A 14,548-nucleotide genomic window follows, 5' to 3' on the forward strand; every position below is an offset into this window, starting at 1 on the left:
TACATATATATATATATTTATATGTATATCTCTTTCAGATTATTTTCCCATCTAGATTATTACAAGATATTGAGTATAGTTCTATGCTATACAGTAGGTCTTTGTTGGTTATCTATTTTCTATTTAGTAGGGTGTGTATTTGGAGAGGAGAATGGCAACCCACTCCAGTATTCTTGCCTGGAGAATCCATGGACTGAGGAGCCTGGCGGGGCTACAGTCCATGGGGTCACAAAGAGTCAGACACAACTGAATGACTAACACACACACACACACACACACAGGGTGTGTATTGCAATGGGTTATTTTTATAAATTAAAGTACATTTGAGTCAGAGGAGGTTTTTTCAATGCCCCACTATGACCATAGGTGTGCGGCTCAGAATCTCCATCTCCCATTTCTGAGGCCCACTCAGCAGGCAGTGTCCATTGCCCTTTTCAGTATTCTGGGTTCAACAGTTAAAGTATCTGCATCATGAAAGCTTTCCTAACTTAATAGGACAAACTGGGTAGAGTTTATTCAATAAGGAAAAAGAATGATTAATTCTAATCACATCAGCTAGCAAGATCAGTTTTTGAAAGATGCTTCCTGAGTGTATTATATATAATCAATCTACAGTACTCCTTTTTTCTCAGTCTTTCTGATTTGAATCTCTCAAATCAAGTCTGCGAGCTGATGTGAGAGTCTTATGAAGACTTGGACTCCATAGCCAATCTGTTCAAAACTAAAATTTCTGATTGTACTTTACTTCATTATTCCAGCTTTTACATACTACTTAAAGCTCTTTCAACTACATTCCAACCTTAGAAACAAGATTCTCATTTTTTTTCTATTTTGCGTTTCCTAGTAAAGGTCCCTAAATCTGATTTAATTTGAATTATCATATATATTTGATGACAAAAATGATTCTCCCTTCATTCTCAAGAGGTCTCATTGAGAAACTTGCTAATTTTTTTTTTAATGAATGTAATTTAGCTTATGGGACCTTCTCCATGAAGATTTGAAAGTTTATATTTTTAAATGCAGTTTATGAAATTCTGACTTCGTATGATAAGGATGCTTGTCAATGGCTTTCTTCCATGATCCAGGTAGTATCGGGCCTGGGCCCCTTCCATTTTTGTCACTCAGATATGCTCTGCAATATTGCTTTCATCTGCTTTCAGCCAACACGGATTAGAAAGAGCTTGTGGAGGGGACTGTGCACACCTCAAAAGCCGTGTTTCAAGGGTGGCATGTGTCACTTCCACTCCCATTCCATTTGCTACACCCACCTGCAAGGAAAGCTGAGGACTGTAGCATCGTTGGGGGCCCAGGAGGCAGAGGAGTCAGAACTTGGAGCAGATGGCAGACTGCTGTACCTGAATACTGGGCTTCGGGACATGACAAAGAAAGCCTGGCAGTCTGATGGCCTCAGAAGAGGGGACAGACGTGGCAGGCTGAGTCTGACTCTTACTGAGGCCCGTTTGGTTTGCAGATCATCCCTGGAGTGGAGGCTGACGTGACAGCTGGAACTTTGGTGCCGGCGGCCGAGGGGGTCCCGGTGGAGGAAGCAGAGACAGAGAAGGTGGCTCTTCCAGCTGGAGCAGGAGCAGGTTTAGAGGAGGCCAAGACCGACACCGGAGCCACAGAGGCCATAGATGGTGACAGATCTCAGCTAGAAGAAACGGAAGCAGCGGCCACTCAGGTACGTGTCCTAGTGAGTGAAGTTTCTAGGGAGGTGGTGGCCACTGGAACCCTCTGTTGGCTAATGGTGATACCTCTTTTGGATGTGGAGTAATGGATGGTCTGTAGCCATTCTGTGGCTCCCACTCCACCAAAATGACATATTCGATTCTCAGAAAGAGTGATCTCAGCATTCTCCTGGATCAGCATCGTGAGGCGCCACATAGCTCCCCTTGCTCTGGTGGACTGGGCTTAAGCACCAGTAGGGGCAAGGGAAACCGTGGGATTAAGTGAAGGAGAAAAAGAATGAAGCACAGACAAGGAAAAGGATGTGAATGGAGGCAGGGAGGAGGAAGAGAATTTGATAGAACAATAGGCTTGTTGGGTGGATTAGGTGAGGTAATAGCCAGAGTTCTCAGCCGGGTGCCAGGCACATGGTGGGAAGCCAGTACTAGGAGTTAAGTCATGTTGCTGCTATTACTCTTTATTATTCCGTTCAGTTCAGTCGCTCAGTCATGTCCGACCCTTTGCAACCCCATGGACCACAGCACGCCAGGCCTCCCTGTCCATCACCAACTCCTGGAGCTTGGAAATCAAACTCATGTCCATTAAGTCGGTGTTGCCATCCAACCATCTCATCCTCTGTCGTCCCCTTCTCCTCCTGCCTTAAATCTTTCCCAGCATCAGGGTCTTTTCAAATGAGTCAGCTCTTCTCATCAGATGGCCAAAGTATTGGAGTTTCAGCTTCAGCATCCGTCCTTCCAATGAACACTCAGGACTGATCTCTTTTAGGATTGACTGGTTGGATCTCCTTGCAGTTCAAGGGACTTTTAAGAGTCTTCTCCAACACCAATTGATGGTTCAAAATCATCAGTTCTTTGGTGCTCAGCTTTCTTTATAGTCCAACTCTCAAATCCATACATGACTTCAGGAAAAACCATAGCTTTGACTAGACGGACCTTTGTTGGCAAAGTAATATCTCTGCTTTTTAATATGCTGTCTAGGTTGATCATAACTTTCCTTCCAAGGAGTAAGGGTCTTTTAATTTCGTGGCTGCAGTCATCATCTGCAGTGATTTTGGGGCCCAGAAAAATAAAGTCAGCCACTGTTTCCACTGTTTCCCCGTCTATTTGCCATGAAGTGATGGGACCAGATGCCATGAACTTAGTTTTCTGAATGTTGAGCTTTAAGTCAACTTTTTCATTCTCCTCTTTCACTTTCATCAAGAGGCTCTTTAGTTCTTCTTCACTTTCTGCCATAAGGGTGGTGTCATTTGCATATCTGAGGTATTGATATTTCTCCCGGCAATCTTGATTCCAGCTTGTGCTTCCTCCAGCCCAGCGTTTCTCATGATGTACTCTGCATACCAGTTAAATAACCTTGACGTACTCTTTTTCCTATTTGGAACCAGTCTGTTGTTCCATGTCCAGTTCTAACTGTTGCTTCCTGACCTGCATACAGGTTTCTCAAGAGGCAGGTCAGGTGGTCTGGTATGCCCATCTTTTTCAGAATTTTCCACAGTTTATTGTGATCCACACAGTCAAAGGCTTTGGCATATTAGAGTGCCTTAAACTCTCCATTAGGCTCCTTTTACCAAACGCCCATCCCTACATTGGGTTATTAATATGACCTGAAGTTGGAGTTACCCCAGAGACACTAAGGCAACAAATACAGATACTCCTAGTGTGAGGCCTCAAACCCAGAGGCCACAGCAAGGATGCCTCTTCTAAACCCCATGTTCTTGCTCCTCTGAATTCTAAGTGGAAACAGTAAAGAGTTGGTTTAATGGGAGGTTTTGCTTTTCCCTGATTATTTCACTCATAATAAATTTCCAGAAATCTTTCCAGAGTTCCTTAATGCTTGAAGCTAAATGATCCTGTTCAAACAGCCGACAGCAGTACTATTTAGAGAAATAACTCAAAAGTACATTCTATATTTTTCCATAGATTTTCTTGTCACAATGCCAGGCATATTTCTGTAAGTGTGACAACATGCTCATTGAAAGAATGTATTATTTTCCCCAAATTGAAGAATAGAGGTGCCTATCTATGTTCGCTGATATCTGAGGATATATAGAACTTGATCTCCAGGCTTCCCATATGCTAGTGAAATTCCCTTCCCTGCTCACCTTCATAAAAGAATAAAACAGGTCTTGATCCTTTGATTCTGCTTTTCCCCCAGACAGTATAGTACTTAGAGCAGTTGGTGGGAATTGTCATCGCTCAAGTTATCACTGCAGTGTGAGCTCTGATGATAACCAGCAATCAAAGGAAGGCAGATCATCTGCAAACAGGGGCCAGATCTTTACTAACAATAGGGTTTCCAGGAGAAAAGCAATCACAGGAGGTTAAATGTCAGTTTCAAGTGAGGGTTACTATTCAGTGGGACAAGAATGGACCACTGTGAAAATGGGGTCATCCTTAGAGTCTAGCTACATTCCCTCTCAGGATTATACCCCTCCTCCCATCGTGATTAACCTGTCTCCCCAAAATCTGCTAGTCCACTCCCCAACTTCCTGAGAAACCTGTCTTACCTAACTGCCTGGTTGTTCAAGGATCCACAAATTGGTCCCACTAAAGGTTTCTGTCTCAGGAGACATAAAAAGGAGGCCATGTTGGGAGGAACGTTCTGCAAGGTGGAAGGGTTTGAGACCAGAAAAGTTGGGTGAAGGGCAGATGTTTAGCTGGACGGGTGACGTGGGGAAAGTGGAACCACGGCGGGTGGGATTGGCTAGAGGAAACTCCTGGAGAGTACAGAAGCCTTCTTTCCCAGCCCTTGCTCACACCACCATATTTTTCTCCCCCCAGGAGAAGGTCATCCCTTCTGTCGTCATACAGCCCGCCTCCAACAATGAAGGGGAGGGAGAACATGAAGGAACGATGGATGCAGAGTACAAGGAGGTGACTGATGATGCGGCTCTTCCGGGCCCCACCAGTGAGATGCCGGAGCTGGCCTCGGAGGAGGAGAAGGCGGCCAGGGCCCCCCAGCCTGCACCTTCCGCTCCCTCAGCAAGCGAGGCCTTCCAGGAAGTGCCTCCCGGCTTCCTCTACAAGGTTCTAGCTTTTATTTTGCCTTTTTTTTTTTCTTACTTTATTCAGTGTCAGGAAAATACAATAGTAAAATCTGTCACCTTTGATGGAGAACACAGTGTAATTAAATTTAGTCTTGTCTTACTTGAGGACTCTGTTTCAGTTTGATTTGCAGTTAACCAAAGTTCATTGTTTTGGAGAAGGAAATGGCAACCCACTCCAGTTTTCTTACCTGGGAAATCCCATGGACAGAGGAGCCTGGCAGGCTGCAATCCAGAGGGTCGTAAAGAGTTGGACACAACTGAAGCGACTTGGCGCACAAAGTTCATTGTTTAGTTTCAAAGCTTGTAAATTTGGTGGTCGCGTCTACACAAAAGGATACACTTCTGGTGCGACATGCCACACTGACTGTTAAATATGTTTTCATTTCTTTATGATCTGCTTTACAATTTTGCTTCAGTTACAGCTGAGTCTCTTTTATTTATTATTATTTTTATTTATTTATTTATTTATTTATTTTTTAGTCTCTTTTATAAAGGAGAAATGTGTTTCCGGTCCCTTAATATTTCTTATTTTTTAATCTGGTGACCGTTTGTCCTTCCTTTGCTTTGAAGCCCTTTTGTGCAGACTTGGTTGTCTGGTTTTCATTCTTTTTGCCATATGTATTTATTGTTTTTGTTACTGTATTGCTTTTGTCTTCATCCTCACATCACGTTATAACATGGTAAGATTTCCATGCTGCTGGGCTGCAAGAAGCACAGTCATGTCTTCTATATTTTAACAACCGGTAATTAAAAAAAGTTCGCCACAAGGTAAACGATACGCCCCTTTGTAGTGAATGGGGTGATTGCTTCCACCCCAAGTGCCCCCTCGAGCTCCCCCTAGAGCCCAGGGCTTGAAATTATCCGTGTGCTTATCTGCTCCTTGCTGGAGGGCAGGAAACACCTTGCTGCAGTTGCATGGCACGAAGTAAGGAGTCCATAAGTATTTTAAAAGTGAATAAATATGTTAATTGGCTTCTATGATAAGGAAAAAAATGATGGAGAGAAAGTTTTGCTCAGAGAGGCCTTCAAATGACTATTTAGTTTTCATCAATGGAAGGGTCCTTACCAAAAAGCCCAATTTTAATACCTTTTTAATAAAAGTGTTAGTCACTCAGTCATGTCTGACTCTTTGCAACCCCATAGACTAACCCACCAGGCTGCTCTGTCCATGAAATTCTCCAGGCAAGAATATTGGAGTGGGTAGCCAATCCCTTCTCCAAGGGCTCTTCCCTTTCTAAGGATCGAAACTGCATCTCCCACATTGCAGGCAGAGTCTTTACTGTCTAAGCCACCGGGGAAGCCCCATACTTAAGCCTAATACTCGGGCTTAAGCCAGGGGCTTAAAGGTAGATAATCCTACCTCATAGATTATAGTTGGAATGCTAATATGCATATTTGACTTAGCATTTCCAAATTCAGCTCTTTGTCTTTTAAAAGTATTAAATATGTGTGTGTTTGTAGGGGTGGGATTGAGTAGAATAGCCATTGTCTTTTTCTTCTAATTTGCTCCTTAGAAAGTAGCTGCTACCTTGTCACCTCCATTGGGGACAGGGGGGCTTAATAGATCGATGAATTAATATGGAGGAAAAAACATGGCCAGACATGTGGCCACTAAGCCAGTGCTCTACAGTGTTCTGTTTTAAGAAAAGGGCATGAAGTGAAGGAGGCAGGGATGCCAAGCAAGGCCAGGTCTGGCTGGGTCCCTCCCTGACTTTGCTTAGTGGATGCACTGTGAGCTGGGGAACAGCATTTACCCACTATCTGGGCTTCAGTGTTTTCATCAGAAAAAATGAATTTGGCAATAAGACAGTCATTTCCAGCTCTTCCATGTTATGCTTCTGTATACAAAATATACAATTTAAAAGCTGGTTGTTTAGTCTTGGCTCTGGGAAAGAGGTCAGGGACACAGGAGAGAGAAAACTAGCTTGATTAAATAGTTATCCAGGCTGGGCGAAGAGTCCTTGGGGGTTCATTTTATTTTATTTTTTAATTATTTTTTATTATTATTTTTTTCAATTATTTTTATTAGTTGGAGGCTAATTACTTTACAATATTGTAGCGGTTTTTGCCATACATTGACACGAATCAGCCATGGATTTACATGTGTCCCCCATCCTGAACCCCCCTCCCACCTCCCTCCCCATCCCATCCCTCTGGGTCATCCCAGTGCACCAGCCCCGAGCACTTGTCTCATGCATCCAGCCTGGGCTGGTGATCTGTTTCACACTTGATAACATAGGGGTTCATTTTAGTACTCTCTCCTGCTTCTTAAAAATTCTCTGTAATCAAAATTTAAGGAAATCTTTAAAAAGGGACGAAAGAAGGGTGGTGGACTAAGACAGATGTTTAAGCTGGTAGTAAAGTAGCCCTAGATGTCTAATCCATGGTGAATGACACGATTGTGTTATTATCATCAAAACTGCTAAGAGACTAGAACTCAACCCCACCACTAAAAAGAAATGATAATTATGTAACACAATCAGGTGCTAGATAGTGCTACAGTGGCCATCATGTTACCATATATAAATGTATTAAATTAACATGGTATATCCCTTAAATGATACAATGTTACATGTCAAATATATTTCTATTAAAAATCAGAAAAAGAGAGAAAAGAAACAGATTGTCATGGTTTAAAAGGTAAGATAGGGAAGGAAGTTTATTTAAGAAATTAATCACAGAGTTTAATTAGATAGTACTTTCCATATAACATACAAGTGATGGTTTTCTCAATTATTAATCATTTTACAGAAGAACTTTTCACTAGGCATCTTTAGGTTAAAAAAATAAACAATTAGTAACAAAGCATTGGTGATAATAAAATAGAACTCTAACAAAAATGTGAGAAATTAAAATTTAATTAATGCACTAAATTTTAGCTTTGGAAAAAGGCATTGCTTTACTAAATATATAATACATTCAGATGGCCTGTGTCTGCCTGTAAAACTCAGATATTTTTAAGTAAACAGAGATTAGGATTTCCTTTGTTGTTAGAGTCCCTGGAAAAAGAAAAGAACGTGAAGTCACTCAGTCGTGTCCAACTCTTTGCGACTCCATGGACTGTAGCCTGCCAGGCTCCTCTGTCCATGGGATTTTCCACCAAGAATACTGCAGTGGGTTGCTATTTGAGGCTTGACTCATATCTTCATCTTTTTTTATCCAGTTTAGAGATGCTTCTAAGAGTGCCTGCTGATAATCTGGCTGAGAGACTGCTTTTGTATCTCCTTTTCTTTCTAAAATGAATCGGTTCTTTTACAATCTTTTGCAGGTGGAAACACTGCATGATTTCGAGGCAGCAAATTCGGATGAACTTACCTTACAAAGGGGTGATGTGGTGTTGGTGGTGCCCTCAGATTCAGAAGCTGACCAGGTAAAGGATGAGGGCAGAAAGCACCACAGGCTCTCCTGGGTTTTCCTGAGGGTCAGGTGGACTCAGTGACTTCCTGAAGATGTTTCTACCTTCTGACTTGATCCATGAGTGCTACGTTGCTCAGCCGTGTCTGACTCTGCAGCCCCATGAACTGTAACCCGCCAGTCTCCTCTGTCCATAAAATTCTCTGGGCAAGAGTATTAGAGAGGGTAGCCATTCCCTTCTTCAGGGGATCTTCCTGACCCCAGGATCAAACCCAGACCCCACGTCTCCTTCATTGCAGGCAGATTCTTTAACATCTGAGCCACCAGGGAAGCGGTGTACTTTGGCTTAAGTACTTGAACCTACTTATTATAGCTGCTTTATATTTCTTACTGCGAATTCCAAAAGCTGGGTCATCTCAGGACACATTTCTGTTGCTTTTTATCTTTGGGTCATATTTTCCTGTAATTTAAAAAAAATGACACTGGACACAGTGGATGTTGCATTGGAGAGTCTCAGTTCTGTCTTCTACCTCGGAAAATTGTTTCTTTTTCTTCTAACAGGCATCTAAATGAGTAGATAAATACCTTGAGTTCATGGAAGTTTGTTTTAGTTTTTTTACTCGCAGGCTAAATCTTAGTCCTGCTATTTGTCTCTACTTCTTAGACATTGTCCTTTGGGATTTCAATAGAAATCCTGAAGGATTTATCAAGCCCACTAGCTTTGTGGGATCTGAACTTAAAATTCTGCCTCCTCTGCACTGCCAGTGCTGAAATTGCTACTTAGCTATTGTTGCCTTCCTGTCATTCCTTTCCGCCAGGCTCCTGGAGAAGCACTTATGCATTTACAGCTTGGGGTGCAGCTCAGGATTCCAGGAAAGAAGTTTTCTGTATATTTGAGGTTCCCTCTCTGTAGTCCCCTCTTTCAAGATAGTCTCCATTAAAGTACAGCTCCTCTGGCAGCCGTAAACTCTATCCTCTGAATGTCCTGCATCACACAGACTGAGGTTAACCCTCAGGAAAGACCTTGTAACAGCTCTAACCCAGTGTGGTTTCAGGGGTTAAATATTCCCCAGTTTCTGTGCTGGTGGCTCAGAAATGGTAAAGAACCTGCCTGCAATGTAGGAGACCCAAGTTCTATCCCTGGGTCAGCAAGATTGCCTGGAGAAGGGCATGGCAACCCACTCCAGTATTCTTGCCTGGAGAATTCCCTGGACAGAGGAGCCAGGTGGGCTGCAGTCCATGGGGTTGCAAAGAATCAGACATGACTGGGCAACTAACATGTTCACTTTCAGTGTCTGCCTGCTTTTGTTCATTTTCAGTGCCTTCACATAGTTGATGTATATACGTGTTAAGTCACTTCAGTCATGTCCAACTCTCTGCAATCCTATGGACTGTAGCCTGCCAGGCTCCTCTGTCCATGGAATTCTCCAGGCAAGAATACTGGAGTGGGTTGCCATGCCCTCCTCCAGGGGACCTTCTCAACCCAGGGATCATACCCAGGTCTCCTGCATTACAGGCAGATTCTTTACCATCTGAGCCCTCTAATATATAAACATATTTTGTAGCAGTCATTTTTATATAAAAATAGTTACATTTATGTATGCACATGTATCTACAACTATAAATATAGTTGTATTCTATGCAATAGTGTTTGTTGGATACCAGCTATTTTGCCACAACCAAAACTGGAAATCTTCAGTCTACCACATATTTTAAGCAGTTAAAATTTACTTTTCTATATTTTTTTTCAGCTAAAGATTGATATTAACTATAATGCTTCACTTCACAAGTTGTATTTCAAAATCTATGAGTTGGAATATATCTTGATTATGGGTTTATGCCAGACCTTTATGTTTGTCTTCATTGAAACTATTTTATTTTATTTTATTTTTTTGAAACTATTTTAAAACCCATGACTCCACTTGGCTTCATTGGATTTTTCACTCACTGTAAATAAAGTCAAATGTAGACACTTGAGGGGAAAATATGACCTTTTGTATGTTTACCAGAGGTTTAGAAAATCTTTAGTTATCATCTTTTACTCTAAGTATAACTTTGCCCTTCATATATATAACGTCATAATTTTATAGAGGACACTTTTCCTCATCAGCTAGGATATTATCAGTTATTTTATCAAATCATTTTTTCTCTGACTTTTTTTCTGTCATCAAAAATTGGCCTGTCTAAATGCTTATATTTCTTGTCTGTATAGCAGCATCAATTTATGGCCTTAGATTATATCAAAGGAAATGTATTCAGCTCCTTTATTTAATTTTATGAGACCTCGTTTTATCTGATGTACTTGAACTATACTGGGGATTGGTTCCGATGAAATCTGGCTATCCTTCATTTTAAGTGGGATCTTTTTCCTGTATTGGTTAACATAATAAAGGCAGTCATTTCCCACTGGTTTCACATCCTATGATCTGTATGTTTAAAATTGTTCCTTCAACTCAGCTGTCCCCAAGTAGACTCTGCTTATCTCTGGAAGGCCAAGGGCAGATGTCATCCTCCATTTCTCAGTTTTACATTTCATCTACCATATCCTGTGACCATGCACAGATGGGTTCTTTAAATTGCCTGTGGCTAACTGTCTTCATTTTTGTGAGGGCACACCTATACGATAGACAAATGTTTATAAGGAATAATTTACAAAGACTATGAATATTTCCAGCACAAATGTCATGACATCAAACTGCTCTGTAGTTTATATAAACTCGAAAAACAACAGTGACAACAAACGCAATAGTGATACCAGGCAACACATATCAAGCTGTTAGTGTTTGATTAAGTCTTGTATATGGTGGTTTATTTCAGTTACACGTGTGAGTGGGCAGACAGAGTTCTTTCTTATAAGCAAGTGGTTGAGGCTGAAGTAGAAGACCTCTCATGGTCTTCTCAGCACTATATTCCAACCCAGGGGTCTTTAAGCCTTTCTTTCACTGGGATCCACAGGACAGGAAATGATCCTGTGTGTGATGTTTTCACACGGTGTCCCTCTCTTTGCACTGGGTATAAATGAATTATTTCCTCTTCCTTAAGAATTTGTTATAATCCAGTTAGCATCAATTAACTACACTTTGTACAAAATTATAACATTAACATTTGCTGTTGTTCAGTCTCTCAGTCGTGTCCAACTCTTTCCGACCCCGTGGACTGCAAACACGCCAGGCTTCCCTATCCTTCACCATCTCCCAGAGCTTGCTCAAACTCATGTCCATTGAGTCAGTGATGCCATCCAGCCATCTTGTCCTCTGTTGTCCCTTTCTCCTCCTGCCTTCAGTCTTTCCCAGCATCAAGGTCTTTTCCAGTGAGTTTGCTCTTTGCATTAGGTGGCCAAAGTATTGGAGCATCACTTCAGCATCAGTCCCTCCAATAAGTATTCAGGATTGATTGCCTTGAGGATTGATTGGCTTGATCTCCTTGCAGTTTGAGAGACTCTCAAGAGTCTTCTCCAACACCACGGTTCAAAAAGCATCAACTCTTCAGTGCTCAGCCTTCTTTTATGGTCCAACTCTCACATCCATACATGACTACTGGAAAAACCATAGCTTTTAATATATGGACCTTTATTGGCAAAGTATTGTCTCTGCTTTTTAATATGCTGTTTAGGTTTGTCATAGTTTTTCTTCCAAGGAGCAAGCGTCTTTTAATTTCATAACTGCAGTCACCATCTGCAACATTAACCTTCAATTAACTATATATATAAAATAAATAATTTCAAATTTTATTCTATTTTTCTTAAACTGACAACTTACTAGGGACAAGGTTTATCCCCGAGCTCAGCACACAAGTTTACAGGTACTGTGATATGCTTGTACAGGACCACAATACTCGATAAACCCATTATTTTATTAATCATTGGCAATGTAGATTTTTCCAGTACAATAAGTCCCCTACATATAAACAAGTTCCATTCCAAGAGCACATTCTTAAGTCCAAGTTGTTAGTAAGTCCAACAAAGTTAACCTGGGTGCTCGACTAACATAATTGGCTGTATAGTACTGTAGTGTAATAAATTCATAATACTTTTCACACAAATAATACATAAAAAACAAACAAAATATAAAGAAAATATTTAAAATCTTACAGCATGATACCTTGAAAAGTACAGTACAACAGCTAGCATACAGATGCTGGCATCGAGTGAACAAGCATAAAGAGTTATTGACTGTAGGAGAGGCAGGAGATGGGAGATGGTAGAGCTGAAGGATCGTCAGCGATAGGAGACAGAGGGCAAGCTGCAGTGTTACTCACATCCGACGCTGATGCAAGACACATTCTCATCTTTGAAAGTTCGCAAACCGAAGGTTATATGTAAGGGGATTACTATAGTTGGACTCTAAAAGCCCTGTCTTTGTCTTGCAGGATGCAGGCTGGCTGGTAGGAGTGAAGGAATCAGACTGGCTTCAGTTCAGAGACCTCGCCACCTACAAAGGCCTCTTTCCAGAGAACTTCACCCGGCGCCTGGATTAGGGCCAAACATATTGTAGAAAGAGCCTGATTACTGGGTTTTTAAACCTTTGTGGAAACCTGAAGAGTTCACTTTTGCTATGACACTCTTAATGATTGACAGACCGATGCCAGACAAAGCTTGGAAGGCTGTCTCAGTGGAGCATGTGTGCAAACCAATGTCAGAGAAAGCAAAAAGTAAATTAAGGGAAAAGTCCTCACTGGTTCCCATGTTCTTGCTACCAGATTTGTTTGTGCTTTGTCCGAGCTGTGGAGACTCGTGTACTCGACCCCCTCCCACCAATTCTAAAATAGCTTCCTCCAGACCAGAACCTTAATTTCTCTGCACCAAGTGTGTGGTATTGAGTGGCTGCCCTGCCGAAGACATGATGAATTACCCTGTAACGTGAGATTATCGTATTTCCCTACGCAGGTGTGAGCACGTGCTCTCCCTTTCACGTTTACTGTGTTTAAAACGAAACTGCTGCAAAAGTTGTCACTGTTCTTTTCCAACACACTTCCCTCTCTGTAGATATATATGGCACACAGTCACACGAGCTAGTTGGCATCACTTCTGAATCTATGTGTATGCACAAGGCTACATATGCATAGTTGCACTCTTCCTTTCCATTGTAGCTCCTAGTCTCTTAAGCGTCATTGATTCATGCACTGCTCTTATTCTGTCCGGCATTACAGTTGCAGTTTTGCCTCTGGGCAAAAATCAGCCATCCCATTGCCAAAGGAGTCGACAGTATCTGTGTTGGGAACGTGCATTTTTCAGGATGCAATGACTCATAGCCCGTCAGAGCTGCCTCCCCTTTGGAGAAAGCAGTCTGACGCTCTGAATGTCTGGCCACTGTGGCTGGAGATAGGTGAGTTGGGATGAGCAGCTCGATTGTCTTAATTTCTGCCTTTCTGAGATTGGCCAGCTGATGGGGCGTTGACGTCCGCCCCCAAAGAACACTATTTCCAAAAGCTCCTAATTTCCACCTCTTTCTACTTATGCAAGTCATCTTCACCGATCGTCCGAAAATAAGATATAGGTGATGTATGCTGTATCCACAAGTCATCTGTAATGATTCTGTTTTCAGTGCTGTGTCATTCCAAATAAACCGTGGGTAATCTCCAGCAATGACCTTAATTCCTTCCGATGAGTCATTTGTTTTGGAAAGCTTGTTTCATTTGGATGCATGACTTGCAGCAGTCGATGTTGAGTTGTTATTTGTGCAGAAATGTGCTCGTTCCTCTGGGTTGTGCTTCTCAGCCCGTCTCCCTTCCGCTCACTCCTTCATCCCAGTCATTGCTGGCCACTTGGAGGTCCTTGCTGCCCGGCAATCACCACAGCACAAATAACAGCTGCCGATGGAGGCCCTGTGCCCACTGTGGCTGCAAAGAGTGTATCACGGAAATCTGACGATCTCCATGCTCAGCAACTTCTTCTCACACCAGCCTCATTTTTTTGGTCACTTTTCTTTCCGACATGTTTATGTTTGTAGGTGCATACAAAAATAGATGACATAGAAAAGTCAATTCACTAGACATTTATAGGAGAGAATTCTAAAGACAAAACCCTTTTATTCTTTTCTGCCATGTAATTGTACACAATATAAGCTGATCAAGAATGCATGTTATTTGACTTTTAAATTTGGTATGTATTAGTGACTCGTGATTTTGTGTCTCATGGTGGATTACTGACTTGGACACTTAGTGGATATTTAAGTGTTAATAGAAAAATAGCTGTTATTTTTAAAATAAGTTTTACTTATTATTTTTAAAAAAACTTTTGGTTGCACCTTTCACATGGGATCTTAGTTCCCCAACCAGGGGAATGTCGAACCCACATTCCTTGCATTGGAAGGTGGGGTCTTAATCACTGGACCACTGGGGAAGTCCCAAGAAATAGCTATTCTTGACCTAAGATTGTTCCAGGGGCTCATTTCCAGCGAATGTGGATCACCATGAATGGCCTAGCCTCTTTATCTTTTAAGATTTCTCTTACAGACCCAGTAG

General features: G+C 41.8%; 1 protein-coding gene across 2 annotated transcripts in view; it reads left to right on the forward strand.

Annotated features, from left to right (window-relative positions):
- The window catches only part of AMPH (amphiphysin), a 210,384-nt gene extending 196,705 nt beyond the window's left edge, over positions 1-13,679 (forward strand). For both annotated transcript variants that reach the window (XM_043463553.1, XM_043463552.1), the window contains 4 exons: positions 1,472-1,681; positions 4,467-4,712; positions 8,001-8,102; positions 12,455-13,679. In XM_043463553.1, coding sequence (XP_043319488.1) covers positions 1,472-1,681; positions 4,467-4,712; positions 8,001-8,102; positions 12,455-12,562 — 666 coding nt within the window. In that variant the 3' untranslated portion in view covers positions 12,563-13,679. The remainder of the gene's footprint in view (positions 1-1,471; positions 1,682-4,466; positions 4,713-8,000; positions 8,103-12,454) is intronic.
- Positions 13,680-14,548: the final 869 nt, after the last annotated feature.

This window comes from Cervus canadensis, chromosome 3 (genome assembly GCF_019320065.1).
Source record: "Cervus canadensis isolate Bull #8, Minnesota chromosome 3, ASM1932006v1, whole genome shotgun sequence".
Classification (NCBI taxonomy): domain Eukaryota; kingdom Metazoa; phylum Chordata; class Mammalia; order Artiodactyla; family Cervidae; genus Cervus; species Cervus canadensis.